At 40.8% G+C, this 20,749-nt stretch overlaps 1 protein-coding gene across 3 annotated transcripts; it reads right to left on the reverse strand.

Annotated features, from left to right (window-relative positions):
* Positions 1–658: 658 nt before the first annotated feature.
* On the reverse strand, positions 659–20,570 carry LOC105398672 (protein vav). Of its 3 annotated transcripts, none has more exons than XM_038107793.2 (16): positions 20,194–20,570; positions 18,027–18,202; positions 17,377–17,436; positions 15,125–15,260; positions 14,169–14,339; positions 13,339–13,554; positions 12,870–12,992; positions 12,342–12,458; positions 10,900–11,070; positions 9,514–9,716; positions 8,964–9,081; positions 3,586–3,722; positions 2,972–3,106; positions 2,163–2,312; positions 1,550–1,718; positions 659–855 (listed from the first exon to the last, which is right to left on the reverse strand). In XM_038107793.2, exons 1-16 carry the CDS (start codon positions 20,410–20,412, stop codon positions 781–783), a joined length of 2,376 nt encoding a protein of 791 aa, XP_037963721.2. In that variant the 5' UTR covers positions 20,413–20,570; the 3' UTR covers positions 659–780. The 3 variants fall into 3 exon arrangements, with proteins under 3 accessions (XP_037963721.2, XP_037963720.2, XP_037963718.2); XM_038107792.2 differs by having other exon boundaries at positions 15,119–15,260; XM_038107790.2 differs by lacking the exon at positions 15,125–15,260 and adding an exon at positions 16,602–16,761.
* Between the last annotated feature and the right edge of the window lie 179 nt (positions 20,571–20,749).

The following is a 20,749-nucleotide window of genomic DNA, read 5'->3' on the forward strand; positions in this document are numbered from 1 at the left end:
TACACCATTCATTATGTATTTTATGACTTACGCACCATCAACGTCTGGCCAGACATAATATATCATTGGTTACACACGCGACCTATCAAAAGAGAGCTGTCAAACGCTGGCGCCCTATTATTTTCCGTTACTTACAAACAAAACTCTTGACATGCAGCATTCCAACTCAAGCACCATCTTCTGTCTTCTTCACAGAACACTTCCATTTAACTAGCACAAACATCGTCTCCTCACGAACCGCACTTATTATTATTAATATTGTCTTTATGCACGCGCGCTTACAGCTTCCTGGGATATATGTATCCCAAGAAACCAGCGTAGCAGCTTACGTAGCACGGCGCGCGACACTGACGACTATCTGTCTCGCTCGCACTTATTGCCACTATCACACGTAACAACGCAGCGATCACACTTCTGGGCATTGATGGCTGTTGCGATCTTTGTGTCACTGGTTCTAGCGTAGAGAGCCGATTTTCTCGATCATGAGTGAAATGTATAGCTGTTCAGACACCCCACTGGTTATCCTGCATGTCTACGTTTATGTAGCAATCTCAACGCGTGGCATCAACAGCTACCTTGAAATCTGTGTCACTAGTTATCCGTCACTGGCAAACCTGCGTATTTACGTGTCGTGTAGCAATCTCTTCGACAATCGACAGCTAGCTCATTGTCACATGTGATGTTGCGCAATGTAGCATCATTGTCACGTGTCGCGCGCCATGTCACGCGAGCCGCCTACACCAGGTCGTCGGGCGGCTGGCGGCGCGTGCACGAGCGGCATCAGTCCAGCGCGCCCACGCACTCGGGTTCTTCACGCACGTACTCTTTGGGGAAGTAGCCGGTGCGGTCGTCGCCCTGGAGAGAAATAGGCGAGAGTTATAGAGCGGACGACGTAGATAACTGTTATTGGAGGTATAGGTACTATGAGGGTGAATGAAAAAGGACAGGGGAATGCTGCATGTTAGGATGAAATTGTTTTATTTCCAGTGGGACTGATAATCCGAACAGGTTTCCACCAGCCATGTTTGTGTTACTACGGCTATGTACTAGATGAATATAACTTTAGACGTGACTCTCATTACTACACCCTGTACTTAGGAGTACAGTGAGAGAGGTGGTACCTTGTCGAGCGTGCGTCCCTTCCACCAGCCGCGCGCGTCGCCCTCCTTGCTGAGCACCAGCAGCGTGGCTACTACACTATGTAGGGGTACAGTGAGAGAGGTGGTACCTTGTCGAGCGTGCGTCCCTTCCACCAGCCGCGCGCGTCGCCCTCCTTGCTGAGCACCAGCAGCGTGGCTACTACACTATGTAGGGGTACAGTGAGAGAGGTGGTACCTTGTCGAGCGTGCGTCCCTTCCACCAGCCGCGCGCGTCGCCCTCCTTGCTGAGCACCAGCAGCGTGGCTACTACACTATGTAGGGGTACAGTGAGAGAGGTGGTACCTTGTCGAGCGTGCGTCCCTTCCACCAGCCGCGCGCGTCGCCCTCCTTGCTGAGCACCAGCAGCGTGGCTACTACACTATGTAGGGGTACAGTGAGAGAGGTGGTACCTTGTCGAGCGTGCGTCCCTTCCACCAGCCGCGCGCGTCGCCCTCCTTGCTGAGCACCAGCAGCTTGGCGCCGGCCCGCAGCGCCAGCTGGCCGCTGTCCGCGGGCCGGAAGTCTCGCACTACGGTGGCGACTACTCGCCGGAACGGCCAGCGCAGGTTCGAGTCCAGACTGGGGGAGAGAAAATCGTAATTATGAAATGTACATAATTAAATTAATTAATTTATCAAGTTTAGTAGTTTGGGGTATAACATTATGCACATGCTTGTCGTTTGTCCATGCTACGGTATCTGAATACCATAGCATGGACACACGACAAGCATTAATTAGAAAGAAAGAAAGAAAGAAAATTTATTTATTTCTAACACACACAGAAACAACACATACATTTACAAGAAAAAGGTTATAAAGTAAATAAAAAAAGTTATTAGCTGCTGCCGGTATAAGACTTTCTGGATTGTAATTTTACACGTTATCACCAGAATTCGTGCCAGTCACTATATAGTGATTGGATGAGGAATGCAAAGGTAAATGCAAGATATTGTGGCACACTTTGTGTATGCATATTGTCGATTATATCCTTATTCATAATGCCTATAAATCTCCCCCACTTACCCTACAAAGTTCTCGGCCAGGCTGGTCTTCTCGTAGTAGGACACGAGGTCGACGACGGAGCGGAAGAAGCGCGACTCGGACAGGTAGTAGTGCGGCGCCTGCTCGATGCACTTGCGGCACACGCGCATGTGTTTTACTGTGTTGTCCGTTCTGCGGGGGGGAATGAGGCTTGTTAATAGGGGGATAGGGTTGAGGTTTAAATCATGAGAATGGACTAATGCTGCAGCTGTCATCCAATAGAGGAGGAAGGCAGCTTTAGTGTCAGAGTCACATGGAATTTATATATAACGTTAAGCTACCGTTTTTTCCGCGCATACGCAATGCAATACGTTTTAACCGTGCGTCGCCTTTGGTGCACGCTATGTCTTGTATTGTATCAAATGAGTCACTCTTTTTTTTAAGTTATTTATTCAGTATAACTAACACAGGTAACAAAAAACAAAAACGCCAAACTGTACAACAGTTTGTTGGCGTGACGCGCTCTAAACATTCAATCTTACAACTAATTTCTTATATACCTACTTAAATCCCTAACCATAATATAGATAGATATAGATACAGTGAGTATGTACTCGCATCAACAATCTGGATGCTCTCTTATCATTCGCTCGTGAACGAAGTATGATATATGATAATATACACCTAGTACAGTAGCTCCGCGTCCGGGCTGCATCGCAATCATGTTTTATATAAAATAATCGGCCCGGCATAGTGATTTTTTCGAACGGAACGGCCCGGCACGCTATTGCCTTGTAATATACACAAAATATTACGATTACCACATAAACGAAACTGCACTCCACACTCACTTTAAACTCAACGCATAGCTGGTATCAGTCTGCGCGTGCAGCGAGGCCTGCGGGCGCACGCGCAGCAGGAACGTGCCGTCCACGCGCCGCTCCAGCCGCGCCGCCGCCGTCTCGCGGGACATCGGGCCTACGTACCTAAAAAAAGAGGCAAAGTTTTGTAGAATCATAGAATTAGGTACAACAATATAATAGTTACATTTAGAGCATACTATATCTTGAGAAAATTACCTCCTGACTGATTAGTATGAAACTGTACCTCAGGAGGAAGCGCCTCCCCACGTTATGAATTACAGTAACTATGTAAAAGTTACCTGGGAGGGTAGGCAACGGTTAATGATGATTGTAGGTAAATGTAAGGCGTAAGGTAGATAAAGTCGGGAGGAATATGATGGGATATGGAATACGCGAAGACAGCTAGTGTCAAATCAATATAATTAAAAATCTAAATAATAAGTAACTTTTGGTGCATCAAAAGTTATTTTTCCTTTCGACCGTTAAATAATAAGTCAGATTATGTGTCTTTTTATGTATTTCATCAAGTAAATCAAGAGTAAAGCAAATTTGTGTAGCTGTCCAAACGGGCCTTGTTACATAGAGCTGAGAGTGACACTCACCACATGTACAGGTGCAGGGAGTCGCTGCTGGGCGGCGGCGCGGGCGCGGGCACGACGGGCCACAGCCCCCCGCAGCGCCCCGACAGCGCGATGCAGTCCTTGTGAGCGCACGCGTTGCACACTGTGCAGAGGTAGCCCTGAGGGTGAGAGGAAAAGTTATTGCAATATGCTGCTTAGCAAGCCGAGTCTAGCTGCGGGCTTCGTTTTTAAATTGAGTACGTGAGGGTCCACTAAAACAAACTTAGTCATGCAAAGTCAAAGTCAATTTTTTTTATTCATCGTACAAATATAAAATTTTCTTATGAACGTCAATTTTTACAAATTACATGCCGCCCAAAGCTTACGTCAAAATGCCTGTAGACGGCTTAGAATAGAATACTACTTTATTGACTAAACAGAACACAAATAACAATTTATACAGTGGATATAACGCAACAGGCGGTCTTATCCCTAAAAGTGATCTCTACCAGGCAAACTTTAGGTGGAAGAATGGCTTAAAGAATAAATGAGGAAGACGTACAAATATACGTATAAAATATGAAATGAAATGAAATATGGTTTTGGACGTAAACTTGTGTGCTTTTTGATTAGCATTTACTGCCACCATCAGTTAGTTTAAGGGTCAGCAAGGGGGAATCGAGGGTTGGCATTGTCATAGAATTATGTAGTAAACGATGCTCTACAACCTTGAAAAAAATCACACAGGTAGTCGAAGAGTCTAGCTAGGTGCTGAATGATTCGAATTTAAGTAAATTGTTATGGATAACTGTAAATAAAATTCAGAATATGACGAAAAACCAGAAAATCACACTCCCGTATTGTAACAACTGTTTCGTAATTATTAAGAATTTTCATATGATTTTTATCATATTATAAAGGTAAAGGCTTGGACTAGGCGCTAAATACCTTGTTTTTTAATAAACACACACTTATTTTGTGTAAATTAATTCCAAACTTGAGCAATTTTTTTTCCTCAAATCTTCATACAAATATCTATGGCGGCTTTCTGTGTTATAAAATCATAAACACAAGTGACGTTTGACTCAGTTGCACAGAGTACATTAATTATTCTGAGAATAGAGCTATCAGTCACACGATGATATCAGCGCCAGCTGTAGATGTGCCCAGGAACTAAATTTCATATATGTATATATAGCACTAATGGTAATACATAGGTATTTTGATTTATTTCTAGCTATTTGTATCTATTAAATACCTACGTGAATAAAATAACGGGGATAAATTAATACATCAGGATAAGGTTTTCGACATTTATTTCTTTTTTTATAATACTCCACACATAACATTCCACCAATAGCATTGGTCCATTTTCCGAATCTTCCAGCATCCTTATCAGGATTGGGGAACCTATGTAAGGTAAGGTTCTGGTGGTTTCACCTGCAATAAAAACATTTATATTTAACCAGCATGACGGAGAGCCGTGGTGGCGTAATGGATAAGGCCTCGTCCTCTCAATCGAGAGGCTGTGGGTTCAAATCCTGGCCTGTACCAATGATATGGAGTTCATAGTTTAATGCCGCGCGGGATACTGGTTTCTACTCTTGGTTTCGCTTGAGCGTCGATGAACTACGAACGCAATCCATTACGGTATCGCCGAGTTGCTATGAATACGGTATCAGGTCCATTCTTTTGGCAACCGAGTTGTACATAGCTTGATAAGCCGCCACTAAGCACCAATCCTTCAGCTAGATTACATCAAACTTAATTTTACGACGGTAGACACAACACTCGTCCAAAGTCGGAACATTAATTAGTGAATATAGGTACTTACGTTTTTCATTCTGGTCACAACCAGGAATAAAACACTTATGTTTCGACGCCATAGTACAAAATCCAAATCAAAAGGCAAATCAAGGTCAATTATAGTACTCGCAAAGGTCAGAAGGTGAGGAGGCAAATCAGAGTCCACGAAAAAGCTAGAGTTGTCGATAAAATAACAAAAATCCGAAAAAGTTATTTGTATTATGGCGGCCGTAATAACAAATAACGTTCCGTATTATGCACACATTGCGTGAATGACATATACACAATGAAATATTTTGTAGTATGCAAATTCTATATTTTTTAAAGATATTGATGTCAGTATTAGTAATATAAATATATATGTAATGTTTTATTTTATGAAATTTTCGTGAATGACTAGATACTAAAATATTTAATAACTATTATAGCAGTTGAATTTGACGTAATATTTTGACTGTAAAGAAACGTACCATTGCCGGAGTTTTAATAATTACCAGTATTAAAAATAAATAATAGTAAAATAATGTTGCCAGATATTATTTGGACTCAATTATCATTATTATAATTCTCATTACAGCGCCATCTATAGATGTGCTCACAAACAAAAAATTAGAGCTTGAAAAATAAGAGTGACATTTTGTATTAGCTGAAAAGCCCATGCTCAGTTGGCCGCTGGCCTCCAAAGAAGGGTCACGTCGGTTTAGGCGCAGCGCACACCGAACTGCAAAATGCTCGCGCATGGTCGAGCAAACTTTTTTAGCGCATGTAGAACGCATACTCGAACATTTACTAGAAAGCTCGAGCATGGTCGAGCATCAAGTTGGGACGTGTATTCAATTTTGAAATGTATGGAATTATCATAAGATTAATTTTTCAATGATTTCACAATATGCTCTGCTCTGCTCTGCTCTTGGTGTGCGCTGAGCCTTAGGCAGCACTGACAGCTCGCGATCTTATCGTGTACAGATACAAAATCACTGCACATTGGTTGTCATTGCACTTTTTCAACTTTTATGACACCAACATAATTTGATTTGAAATTGAGGAAGCATAATTCTTCCAGTATATTCAATACATTAAATTAAATTAGATAGTGTGCAATATTCTCGTGACATTACAGTCTCGTAAAGGTCTGATGAGGAGCAGGAATATAGCGAATGGATCTAAGTGATGACAATACGCACGAACATTAGGTTAGGGATCAAAAATACAGTCTCTTGGTGCTGGTTGAGGTATGGTCTCGTGAGGATCTGATGAGGGCAGTAACACGGTGGTGGCTCAATTTTATTTCAAAGATGTTAATAGCTAAAAGCATCGAGTTTGGCATATTATGTATGTTTTTCAGAGAGAGAGAAAGAGATTTTATTTTTCCTCTGGATGTGTTAGGTTTACTGGGTTTACTAAGTTCATTCTGTTAATGGCATCAAGTTGTTATGTGTTCATAAGTAATAATTATTTATTAACAAAATGCTGTTGGTTCTCCACGAAAATGTAAAAATAAAAATAAAATAAATAAAAATAAATTCGTAACGTAAAATTGTCAGTGACGGAATTTCTTCTATACAAAAAAAACAAACGATAGATGGCGTGATTTGAAGATAAAGATACATTTATTCGACACATAGACAGCAACAACAAAAAAATACAGATTTAAAGAAAAGAAACACATACTTATACAAAACAAGAAAGAAAAAAAAGGATAGGTACACATCAAAATAACTGGAAAAAATATAAGCCCCAATTTACTTGTGTGGGACAGGGAGTACCATAATATTTTTTTTGGGGTACTCCCCATCTATGCGAAATATCAGCTTGATATCTTTACCCGTTTCTGAGAAAAAGGGCGGTGACAGACAGTCAGTCAGACAGACGGACAACAAAGAGATCCTATAACGGTTGCTTTTTTTCTTTTGACGTTCGAAACCCTAAAATTAAGTAAAAATATTATGCTGCTACCAAAAAATGTACTTACAGGTATTGAAAAAGCGGTATATAGTACTAAACAAATTATAAACAAACAAAAAACCCGACGGCACGCTAAAAAGATGAAAACAAGTCCCAATGTTAATGGAAAGTATCGTAGGCGGGGACCAGCAGAGGGTTCACCATTTAGCTGAATGTTACTTAGATAAAATAATAATTTAAAAAAATAAAAAACCGACTTCAAAAAACCACTAAAATGTAAGTAATAATTTAAGGTTTACACAAATTATATGTGACAGTACAAATATACCTAAGCAGGAACTGTTCTTTTTTGATGTTGGTGCAGTGACAAAGTCATCTGAAGAAATATGGCACCAACTTCAAAAAAGAACAGTTCCTGCTTAGGTATATTTGTACTGTCACATATAATTTGTGGTGACCCTTAGGGGTGAGATAAAATTCTGAAAAAAAAATGGGACCACCTGGAAGCTCAACCCAATACAACAAAAAAAGAATTTTCAAAATCGGTTTATAAACGGCGGAGTTATCGGTGAACATACATAAAAAAAATATTAAAAAAAAATATCCCGACGAATTGAGAACCTCCTCCTTTTTTTGAAGTCGGTTAAAAACGGCCTTGAGTGGCGGTCAAGTTTTTTTATTTGTAACTTTTTAGTTGTTTTTATTTTATGAAATTTTACGTCAGTAGTTCATGATCATTTTTTATTTCAATAATTTTGGTGTTGTTATTTAAATACCTTCAATATGCATATTTTTGTAATGTGAAAATCAAGCCTTTTCATTTGATACCTTACACGGCAAAGTTGAATTATTATTTTTTCGATCATCACGTTATGTCCTCTAGAGGGCGCTATGTACATTTTAATGGAACGCCTATAACCATTGCGCCATCAATACGCTTCTAACAATACCTCATACATCAAAATCTATCAAGCCGTTTAGGCTACAGGAGGGAACAAAGAAACAGACAAACATACTTACATACAATCAAAAAACATTACCCTCCTCCTTCGGCAGTCGGGTAAAAAGGAGTAAGACAGGGGGTCATTCTGAACTTTTGCTCTACGAGTTTTGGAAATTAACAAAAAAAAAACCTTTTTCATAGAAACTTTGTTGGACATGTGACTTTTTACCATGGAAAAGGAATTTTTTTTTTTTTTTTTTTTTTCGCGAATTTGCAAATCTCGTAGAACAAAAGTTGTTCAGAATGAGCTCTTGAGTCATCCCCTTTTGGCTTAGTATAGCCCTTTTGCGACACTATGTATTTACTTTGCTTTGTCGTCGGGGTTCAGTTGGCTGGAGGATGCCCGAAACTTATTATCTACACTTTAATACTTGTAGTTTCTACAAGTAAATACCACATTTGTTTGAGAAAGCTAATCGGATTCCGAGTATAGAGTAAAGTGGCACCCCTATTAATTTCTACTCTTTCCTGGTGCCTACCAGTGTAAGTAAGAATTATACTTACTTACCCTAAAATCACCCAAAATGTACTTGAACATAATTGTCAATAAAGTTGGCGAGTAAAAGTTTATCGACCCACTGTGCAAACTTACATGTGTGCGTGTCACTGCGTCTGCTGTGTGAAGTGCATTGAAAACCCAAAATTGGCGCGGCACGTCACCCTGTACGGGCCCTTAAATCTGGTTATTAGTGTCAACTCTACTGACCTGGAATATCCGTCCCTTGAGGAACTTGGAGCAGTGGTGGCAGGTGGCGGGCTTCTCGAACGTGTGCAGCACGAACTTGTGGTTGGTGTTGCGGCACCCCGCCGGCTCCAGGTTCTCACTGCGGGGGAGAAGAACATAGTTATTAGCGCTCCCGTACTAAATATGTCAGACTAGCTTTTCCGCGCTTCGCGTTTTATGGCGTTACCCGTGGGAATTACTGAAGAAAAAGAAGCCTATGGAATAACGTCACATTAAAGTGATGAAATTTTGTCTTTCAGCGACCGTTTAATACAAACAAACAATAACATATTTGCTCTTTATAATGTTAGTGTAGACTAGACGGTGCCTTATTTACCTGAATATAGCAAGAGTTCAAACTGGTCTGAAACTCAAGCATCCCTGATAACTTTCAGTTGGTTTATCGTAGCGTTGTTTGTGTCTTTAGGTCCTTCGTAAGGCGCACGAGGAAGAAGTGCGACATCCAGCACACATCCTGACTGAACCACTATAATACACAGCAGATCACAGCTATCACAAGTATCACACTCACATGGCGTCCCTGATGACGTTGACCCACTTGGTCTTGGCGTCGTCCGTGCGAGCGTACAGCGTGTACGTGCGGTCCTTGGTCCGTCGTACAAGGAAGAAGTGCGACATCCAGCGCGCGTCCTTGCTGAGCGTGCGCCGCGAGCTGGCCTCTTCCACTCGGTATTCGGCTAGACGGATGCCCGTTTGGAAGGAGTATTGGTTGTTCTGGAAGAGGGGATATTTCATGGTTTTAGATTCATGACATTGTACTACAAATAGGTTTATAAGTATAACCATGCTTTGCTTGATGCTTACCACAGAACTATATCGAGATATATGTAGTTCTGTGATGCTTACCATGCCTTATGTGTTCGTGGGAATTATAGCGATGGCATGGCAAAGTCTTAAAAATATATTTTAGATTTCGTTTATATATGGAATCATTCATAGAAAAAAAAACAATGCTCAGTACTAGAAAATTTGCTCTGTATCATCTTTCATTTCGTTTCATAATCTACCATACCACATACTGGTGCTGAGGTTATCCTAAGGGATCCTAGACATGTGTGTAATAGAATCGATATTTGTAAAGCAGAGGTAAAGAAAGACCTGAGTTTAATCTAGAGTAAATTATATTCCTACAACATAACTAAGTAACAGAAAATAAAACAAAGCTCCTTCAACACATTTAAGTAACTACTACCTAACCGCACACAATTCATTAAACACAAACTAAACCACTACTTGCACATAACAAAGCACGTCAAAGGCGGTGGAACAACAGCGAGAGCCGTAGTATTCGAATACTGTTGGAAGGCCAACAAAGCTGGGTCTTCGTGCCTCATGGACATGAGAGCCTTGACCAGCGCACTCCGGTTGGACATGATCAGATACTCCGTATCAAGGAAGAACTCTGCCATTTTGCCGTCGCCATCGTCAAAAAGGTAGATGAGTAGACACATGATGGCCGCTTCAGCGTATAGAAGGTACTTGGTGATCTTCCATACCAGGCCGAGTTTGTATTTGAATTCGCCGAGCAATTGTACAATCATTATTTTAATTGGCTTTTCTGGATATTTTGGCTAAAATTACCGTTTTTCTGTCAGTGATTTGACGTTTGAGAAAACAGAAATGTTGAAGTGCCAAGAAATAGATAAGATAGAGTATTCAGTCATTCTTCTTGGACTTTTTGTGGCGATCATAGAATAAGGAGTCAGATCACAGAACTCAAGAGGATGAAAGCTGCTTATTCTAAGTACGCAAGTGCGTATTTTTGTTTTTGTCCAAGAAAAATAAATAGCATGTGCCCGCTCGCCATTTTTATATTCTTCCTACAAGTGTTTTAACTAAATTGAATATCAAATGTGGGGACAATTTAAATCAAAACAACACACATGTCTCAACTAACCTTAGCCGGCTTGCAGAGCAGCATGAGCTTGTCAAACACGAACACGTACTGGGGCCTCAGCTTCTGGTCCTCGTGAGACTTGACCTTGAGCTCCCCGTCGAGCAGCAGCCGCCCGTAGCTGGCCAGCGAGCCGCCGCCGCAGCCGTAGCCGTCCCAGTCTATTATGCTCTCCTGGTAGAATGAAGGGAAATATGTTAGAATTATTAACAATATTATCGCTGTAGCCGGTGGTAGAATAGAGATGGATAAACTTGATAATTATTGCTGGAGCAGTCCCAGTCTATTATGATTTCCTGGTATGGTAAAGATGTAAGATGTCTTGACAGTATGGAGGCGCCTCGCATGTCTTAGTATCCTTACTAATATTATAAATGCGAAAGTAACTGTGTCTGTCTGTCTGTTACTCTTTCACGCCAAAACTACTGAACGGATTTGAATGAAATTTGGTATACATACGGTCTAGACCCTGGGAAAGAACATAGGCTACTTTTTATCCCGGAATTCCCTCGGGAAAACTTTTTAAGGCGAAGCGAAGCGCGCGGGAACAGCTAGTAATATATAATTATTATGCTCTCCTGGTGGAAATGGGACATAGAAGTTAGAGATTTGAGTCTCGCCCTTGCGTACTAACACACATTTGCACAGAGATAGATCAAAATGCGCTGTTGTTGTAGACAAATTATAGTCTTCAAGGTTCTTTTTGTAAAGCAATAGTAATACATTATATCATGACTAAATATGGACATGTACAAACTTGGTATAAATGATACAACTTACTAACATAGATCTTACATAAACTGTGTGCTTTCAGTTTAGAGATATACTCGTACTTCGGAGATTTCTTATATGAGATTTTTTATCAAGATTTTTGATAAAACATAATACGAGCAAGGGAAAGTAAATATGATCTTAGTATGTTGATAAGATTAGAAGGGAAATGTTATGTAACTTTATATTCTGCCATAACAAGTTTATTGCTTCTTTAATTACAAATAGCGGGGCACATGGTGAAGATAAGGCTGTCTAGACGAAAAGGTTAATGACTTTCGTATTAATATTTACATAACATTAAGCCATGGCTCTGCAATCAGTGCGTCCTGCCGGTTTATTCTGATATCATTTGTTGTATTTTTTCTTGCATAACCATCCTGTTCAATATCTGTCTTTTCCAGACGGGAATCGAAGCCATTACAACGTGGAACCTAGTCTATCAGTCAGTATTTATAAAACTTCGTAATAAGTATCAGATTTAACTGTTGTTTAACACAAATGGCACTTTTTTCATTAACCTGCAATAGCGCCAGCTACGGCAAAATCAAAATTGTTTCAAAACTGTCTGATCAACGGCTGGTGTCTGCTAATTTAAACTTATTTACTAGAAATTTATGACGCTAAACATCAGTTAAACCTACATCTAGTTTCACTCTAAACCCGTATCGTACCTGTACTTTGCTGAGCAGCACGAGCACCTCGCTGTCGCGCTTCACCTCGTTGATGTACTGGGCCACGTCCACCATCGCCTCCTTGGCGCGCTCCAGCCCGCGAAACTCCTCGTGATTCTGTGAGAGAACTGGTTATTTACTGGCTTTTCGGGGGGGAATTCCGGGATGGGAAGAAACCTATGTGTTAATCCAGGTTGTCAGCTTATTGCATGCCTTTAATTAAAATTGGTCTAGTCTTTCTCCTGTAAATGAGTAACTAACGTCTATCCATACTTACAAACTTCACGTTTATAGTAGGTATATTAGTAGGATAAAATATCGACATAGAAGCTGCCCATTTGGTTTATGTTGCATTCGAAAAGTAGAGCCATGGTGGCATAACCTATAAGGATTGGTGTGACGTTACATAAGTCTATTGAGAGGTTCGAAAATATTTCGTCAGCCTTTTCACTTAACTGATCTCCAAAATTCATTCATTCATTTATTGCGATCGTCTCCAAACATTGTACAATAGAAAATGAACCTTACCGGTTGCGTTTCATGGACTAGTTTGTCCAGCAGCAGGTGGTACTTGAGCACCCGCTGCATGGGCACTGACAGGATGTCTCGCAGCGTGTGGATGTGGCCTTGGTTCACTTCCTTTTGGATTTTCTGTAATGGAAAGATGAGCGTTTTAGAATATGTAGCTCTACACTCTTTAAAAACACGTCTTCTATCGCTTCCTTCAGAAGACACCTAATTTAACAGAATGGTGAGGATTGAAAATTACTGAGATTGAAAGATGGATTCAATAGGAAAGATTACTTTAGCTGACCTTTCCTCCCACATACTCAAGATTGTATTAGTAGATGAAAATAAGATAAATCGGGCTTGTCATAAAATTTATCATATCTTCTCGATCCCGCCTTACACCCTGTGCTACAGGTAGGAAAACAGTATTCAGTAGTATGTAACAAAGGGCAGCTAAAGTATATTTTTTTCTACTGTAGCTACTTACCGCCAGCTGGTCCGCGAACTTGGAGTCCTTGGCCTCGAGCGCCTTGAGCGTGTCCTGCGCGGAGGTGAGGTTGGAGCAGTAGTCCCCGTAGATGAGCAGCTTCTCCCGCCACGCGAGGAACACGTCGGCCAGACGCGGCGCCGACCGCCCCGGGACCACCCCTTCGGTGGCCAGTTTGAGTTGTTTAAGGAGGCCTTTGTGGATCTCGTGCAGTTCCTGGGACAAAAAGGGGATGGTAAGGTTGTTTATGTATTACTGAATGTGGATTTTTGCAACAGAAGGGTTGTTGGCTGATGATGATTATGAAAGCCAGCCCAGTTCAGTCGACATTCAGTGTCCAAGGAAAACAGATAGATAAAACAGCGGATGTACAGGATTTTACATTAAGGAGGTTAGGTCCTAGAAGGTAAATTCGCCTAGATAATTTTATTTAATTTATAGAAATCTTACTATGTGTTTGCCTCTGTTTGTTCCCCAATAAATAAAATAAAATAAAAGTCAAATGGGGGCGACTCAAGGCGTCATTCTGAACAACTTTTTACTACTTTTAGCCTTCTTTCGGCCCCGTATCCAGGTATTTTTATTATTATGATCAATTTGCACTTATTAACAGACAACCAACATCCCAAACGCACCTGAATCCCAAAGAAAATAACTTGTGCATCATGAGGCTTCAACAGCGGCACGAGCGGGCGCATGAAGCACTTGCTGAGCTTGCCCAGCAGCTCCACGTACTTGCACTCCGTGTCCAGCAGCTCGCGGATCACGTGGTCGTCACAGACATATATGACACTAGATGTGGCACACAAAACATCTCTATTCCAACTTACCTGAATACCAAAGAATATGACTTGTGCGTCGTGCGGCTTCAACAGCGGCACGAGCGGGCGCATGAAGCACTTGCTGAGCTTGCCCAGCAGCTCCACGTACTTGCACTCCGTGTCCAGCAGCTCGCGGATCACATAGTCGCGCTTCTCGTAGTTGTGGGTGGCCGCTGCGAGCTGGAGTGGAGGAAGAGGTTAGGGGAATGTGATAGAAATAACCTCCTTAGTATAAAACGGAGGCTAAAGATAGTTCTGGTTTAGAGCTGGTTATAGTCCAGAGATTTCATAGCGATCAGTAGTATAAAATCGGGCACCTGAAAGGTTTTATTAAACCAGAACTATCTTTAGTCTTAATTTCATAATAGGGGTGGTGTTTATATAAATCACGGTTTGAGGAAACGGTTGAAGAAAATGTTAATTGCTTGTCAGAATTTTATTGAAATGAAATACGGGGTAAAAATCTAAAATTATGAAGTAGGTACTTACGTCCTTTTAAAATAAGCATTTGCAGGGAATAAAATTGAATAAATAATGCAATCACGTTTGAAGCATAATGTGCAGTAAAAAAAACTAATTATCAAGGCCAGTGCCTAAAAACATCTAAACAGCAGTTATTAGCGGTAAAAAATATTAAAAAAATTATCTCGGGGCAAATCTGTTGGCTTGCGTTGTTAGTTAAAGAAATACATATTAAGTATGATTTTTATATTTTTTTACTAAAAATCCCAAACCAACAAACCTCAACAGTAGGCGTAGCACAGGTTTTGCCAATTTAAATAAATAATACGAAACATATCCTCGCTTTTCCTTTTGTTTGCATACATTTTTTGTAAAACTCTGAGGCCTTGCATACTTTTCTCATCTCCGGGACTAGATCTACAATCCGATGACTACGCAAAACCAGTACTAAACCCCACCAAACACCCAAAGCAAAAAAAAAAAAACAAAAAACCAACGCATACGGTGTTGCACGCCTGCGGCTGCGCGGCGGCCACCTCGCGCGCCGTCTGCTTCACGGCGCAGAAGTCGTGGTATATCTCCTCGTCGTGGATGCGAGCGCAGTACGACGCGTACTCCGACTCCTCGCCGCGCGCGCCGCTGTAGGGCACGAGGGTCAGTCTAGCTTCACGACTGATGATACCTCCGAGCGCTATGGCTGTCTTGTTGTGTTGAGTGACGTGATAGCGCTCGGTGGGCGTTTTTGGTGAAGCTGGAGTGACCCTTGCAAGGCGGGCGGTGGTGCGATAAGGGTGAGAGGGGACACGTAGGATAGATATTGGAAGAAAGGGATTCTCCTTGAGAATCTTTGAGATTTGGTTTTCAGTAGAGCAGGATGAGATAGCAATTTGCTTGAAATTGTAATGTAGGTACCGGGAAGGCGGCAAGTTTCCTGATGTAAGGATAGACGAGGGGATTGTTTGTGGTATAAAGGAAATAGGCTTATCTTCAAGAAAACCCAACACTTGCATATTACTAGAAGACATATCGCACGCCCGCCCATCCTGTGTATCTGATAAAAACCGAGCAATATTTGTTCAGTGACAACTATTCATGAAAAACTATCAAACAAAATATTGCTCAGCTCTATGCAAATAAAAAAAAAGTATAAATAAATCAGTCAATAAAATAAATGAAAATGTTGCAGTGAGATCTAATAAAACAGCCTTTCTCGAAGCCGCTAATTGCTACATCACTACATAACATACATTCAACACGTTAACCGAAAACTAATAAAAAATAAACATTTGCCGAACGAAAATATCAAGAACCGATCATGCCTGCTCTCTGCTCTACGCGGAAACGCAAATAAATACATCCACTACATAGTTGTTGGTCGAATGCTCACGCGCGGGGAACGATTCTGTTCTTTCATGCTTTCAGTTTGAATTAAGAATGATGCAACGGCTTTTTCAATCGCGTATAAACTTTTACGGCTTAATTATTTCAAGAGATCGCATTCACATTTGGACACGGAGATAACTGCGTTAATTCGTGAAATATAACTGTTATGTAGATAACAACAAAATGCTTTCTTTCTACACTGTTAACTTTGCGCTATTTACTTTCTCTGCGGGCAATTTGAGATGTTTTATTCAAGTATTGTCAGTTCATTGGACATTTTAACTGCTTTTACTGAGAAAATACTTTCTTTTGAGTTTAGTTGAAATGAAAAAATCTCATCTTCAGATAGGTCTAGGTTAATCTTATCGCAATACATTTCACGATGATACTGGAGAATTTTGTTAGTAAGATACATTCAAGCTATCATCTACTATGTATACCAATACATATATTCCGTCTTATGAGAATTTTATAGCGCTCTTTCTGTAAGTAAAAAGCCGCAAAAAATATGTACTACGGTACGGAACCCCGCTTTTCCCCCAATTCCCACCCAAAGCCTGAAAGAACAGCCGTTCCCCGCCCATCAACAACATCCACCTCTGGCGTGGACGAGGTGAACTTGACGTAGCACAGGTCCTCGTATATCTCCTCCACGACGCGGTCCTCGCACGGCGCCGAGGGGATCGTGAACTGCACCCACGGCGCGCCCACGCCCGGCGGCGGCGACTCGCGCGGGCACTCCGTGGACACCCAGCGACTGGGTAGGTGTAGGGGGGTTTAGATGCGGCACAGCAATGAGGTTGCTGGCTCTGGGTTTTTTTTTGACTTCGGAAAGCAAAATAAAAATATCGGATCCTGTTTTAAGACACAGCTTCTCCGATTATAGTCGGAAAAAGTGGAGAATCATAATTTGGCCTTCTTATATTTCAATTTTCGACTTCAGATCGGAGAAGTGGAGAAGACCCTATATAAAACTGGTGGATTGTTTAGGGGCATCCTCTGCGTTGAGAGGTCGCCCGGATGGCTCCATCACGAGAAAGATGTCCGGTCTAGCGAAAGCCGTAACAGACGTTAGCAGTGGGTATTTCAATACTGCTATAAACACTTATTAATTGAATAAATATGTTGTTGTAAGTTCAGGAGAAATTCCACTAACATTATTTTCACAAAATACGAATATAAAAGTAAGACGTTACCGCATATTGTACGGCAATCCTATATTTATTGAGTACTGAAACTACTGAAACTTGTCTAGACGAAATCCATTAACGTTTCATAATTGTCGTCTGAGGCCGGCAACAACATTATAATAACTGTTAATTAGGTATGAAGTCACTGTTAAGAAAACCTATTATAATAAAAATATACTTACACAGTCTGTAAGTCCTTGTAGATGTCTTCTTCTGAAAGAGTCCTTTGTGACGAGAATGGCCTGAAAATAAACAATAGAGTCATAGAATATTATCGAGAACAACTCTTATTGAGATAAGCCAATTTCGTCTAAATAGGTCAACATGTAACGAAATCTTTCCGAGAAATTATCTGTTATTTATCTAATCGGCTAACACGAGTGAACCGAGGGTGGGTGTTGAGAGCACGCCGTTTGGTACATTTAGAGGAATAGATAAGATTTTATGAGTGCTATTATAGTTTTATTTATGACATTCTAGCAAATTGGTGATGGAAAGCTATTCTGAAAATTCCCAGTGCGATAACGGGCTAAGGCAATGGTTCTTGAATGGGTACATCTATCTATCCAATATAATCTATTGAAATGCCCCTCCCTCATCTACCTACTAAAGGCTGAATGAGGAAGGCCAAGGACACAGTGTTGTGGCGCTTCTTGGACGAGGCCTATGTCCAGCAGTAAATGATTACGGGCTGATGATACGCTGATTACACCTACCAAGTAGAGTGGCGAGACAGTATCCTTGGCCGAGCACTCGTTCAATTGCTATCCTCATTGGCCGAGGATACTGCCTCGGCCGCTCTAAACGGAAGGTATTAGTAAAGCCAACTCACTTGACATTATGGTGCAGCGCCACAGGACACTGGCTGAGCTTGGCCAGCGTGCACAGCACCCGGTGGAAGTTGGACAGGTCGAACAGCATGGACGGGTCGAACAGGTCGGTCTCTCGCAGCTCGAACACCTCGTGGCACGTGCGCAGGAACATCTTGATGTTGTGCATGCAGAGGAACTGGCGGGGGAAATGTTTGGAATTAGATGAATGATTACGAACGCTCTTGGATTAATGATTATGATCGCTCGTATTTTGAATGAAATCATGCATTTTTGAAGAGCTCCTGATGGAAATGTTTTCGCCTTGCAAATATATCGTACATTATACTTTTCAGTCAATGGTTTGAACTAGGGGATGTTAAAATGATCCTAAAACAAAAACTTGAATAATGAGAGAATTCTATAGAACAATATAAATCACCAAATATCTAATTATATTTGCATCTTGTGTGGCACATTAGTATGGATGCCAGAACATACATAACAGTACATAATATATCAAAGGTCTATTTCCGGTAGAGCACTGCACGAGCGTCGCGAAAGGGCATGACCATTAAAATAAACTTTTTAATCCACATACAAAAAAGAGGCCTCCCTCTCTAAGTTTTATGACTTTTTGCTGCACTACAGATCCAAATCAGTTCATTTATTGTTTCATTGAAAGGTCTTAAACTTTCTGTTAACCATCCTTTACCAAGAGTTGTGTTTGCCAGCAGAGCAGCATTGGTTCCGTGAAAAATCAACAATATTGAAATTATTGAATGAACTGAAAGCCTTGATAGGGTTCCGTTAAAAAAAACATAGTGAAAACTTTGTCTAACTACAGACGTTTAAATGGTATAGCTCATTATTTCCAATAAGGTAATTTTTGCAATGATTTATGAAAAAACATCATGAAAGGATCATGTTATTATGTGAATTATATTACAATGCAATGTTAACAAATAAAATGCGGCAATAAACACAAATTGTTAAATAAATGCATGTGAACTGCAATAAGATTCCACATCCTGTAATATTAAACTGTATGGCCTCTGATAACATGAACTAGTATCATTTGTAAAGACACATTTAACACAAACAGCATTTGTATAGAAAAATAAACTTTAATAACCAATGAATAGGACCCGAGTTGTCTTCGAGGAACTGTGTATGATTGCAAACACCATTCATTATGTACCATTGAGCCAATTAAAAGTTCAATTGATCTGGCATGTCTCTACGACTGTACATGATACAGATTTTATATTAACCCTTCAAACGTCAATAGGCTACATCATGGGAATAGTTACTCTAAAGTGTTTTGTATGTTGTCTACATAGTCAACCTTATTAAGTAAGTTATGACTCTGAAGAAACCAACTGTCCTCATTGTATGTACCTCTTACAGCTTGAAAATTGTTTGCTGCAGAGAGCAAGAGGCCACAGCATCTGTATAGACTTGTAAGAGGCAGAATGCGGTGCGAAGATCTCACGGAGTGGAGAAAGATACTGTAAGCCCTTAGTCGCTGACTTGGTATACAATAAAAGGACTGTGAACAGTAGAGTAGAATGGAAAAGGGCAAGGATAGTGTTATGGCAACAAAAGTATGAATATTGGATAGGAAAGACAAATTCAAAATATAATAAAAAGGTTTAAACTACATGAACATAAGTTGTATTAACATAAACCAATATACTTAAATTTACTAAAATGTAATGATCAACAGGCATGAAGTATGAAGTTGTTTAACTCGCAATCAGTTTGTGGTTCTTATAAAATGGTATTTCCTACTTTAACATGATATTATAATATACAAGCAGAATAGCCATTTAACTTAATAACGCTAGTCTTAGCCCAAGCATAACAACAAGCAATAGTACAGTCTTAGTAATTCATGAATGAATGTTTATTTGTTTAAACATATTGTTATCAGTAATGCTCCATAAATCTATGCTACTGTTACCAATGTTATGTTAAAAGAGGACTGTTACAAAGAGCTACAGTTTACCACATACTGTGACAATAAGTAGGCTGGTGGGAATATGTCGCAATTAGTTTTAAATTGGAGCTTTTAATACAATTACAAAACACGAGCGTGCAGTGGCCGTGAGCGCGCGCTCACGCCGAAAACATGAAGGTCGCCAGCAACGGTACCAGCTAGCAGTGGTACCTGGGCCATCACCGTACCTGGGCCATCTGCGGGCGCAGGTTGACGTCCTTCATGTCGATGCAGCCCGGCCGCAGCGCGTTCAGCAGGTTGCACAGCAGCACGCCGTCGCGCAGCGTGTACGCCAGGTCGTGGATCGTGCTCTGCTCCCAGTTCGCCTTGTGGTCCTTGTGCAGGAGCCCACATCTCGTCAGCCAGGCTGCGCACTCGCGCCACAGTTCCTCACCACCAGTTGCCATATTCACATCAATCACCGCACATTGAGATCGTGATTTGACAACTATTTTTAATCACTTTAGGGCCATGATTACAAATAGTAATTGATAAATTGAACACAAACTGATACAACAAACGCAAACGGGACGAGAAGAGATGGACGAATGAGGGGAAGGGGGGGTGGCAGCGGGGGCGGGGAGATATTTGGCAGGCGGATGAGAGGGGGGTGAGGGGATAATTTAAAATCATCAATGAAAACATTAGTTTCTGAATGAGTTTACTATTATATTTTATAAAATACACTTTTACAAGATAAAATTGTAAGTTATCATCTTTTAACATTAGTAAGCAACCACGTAA

Source organism: Plutella xylostella, chromosome 15 (genome assembly GCF_932276165.1).
Source record: "Plutella xylostella chromosome 15, ilPluXylo3.1, whole genome shotgun sequence".
Lineage (NCBI taxonomy): Eukaryota > Metazoa > Arthropoda > Insecta > Lepidoptera > Plutellidae > Plutella > Plutella xylostella.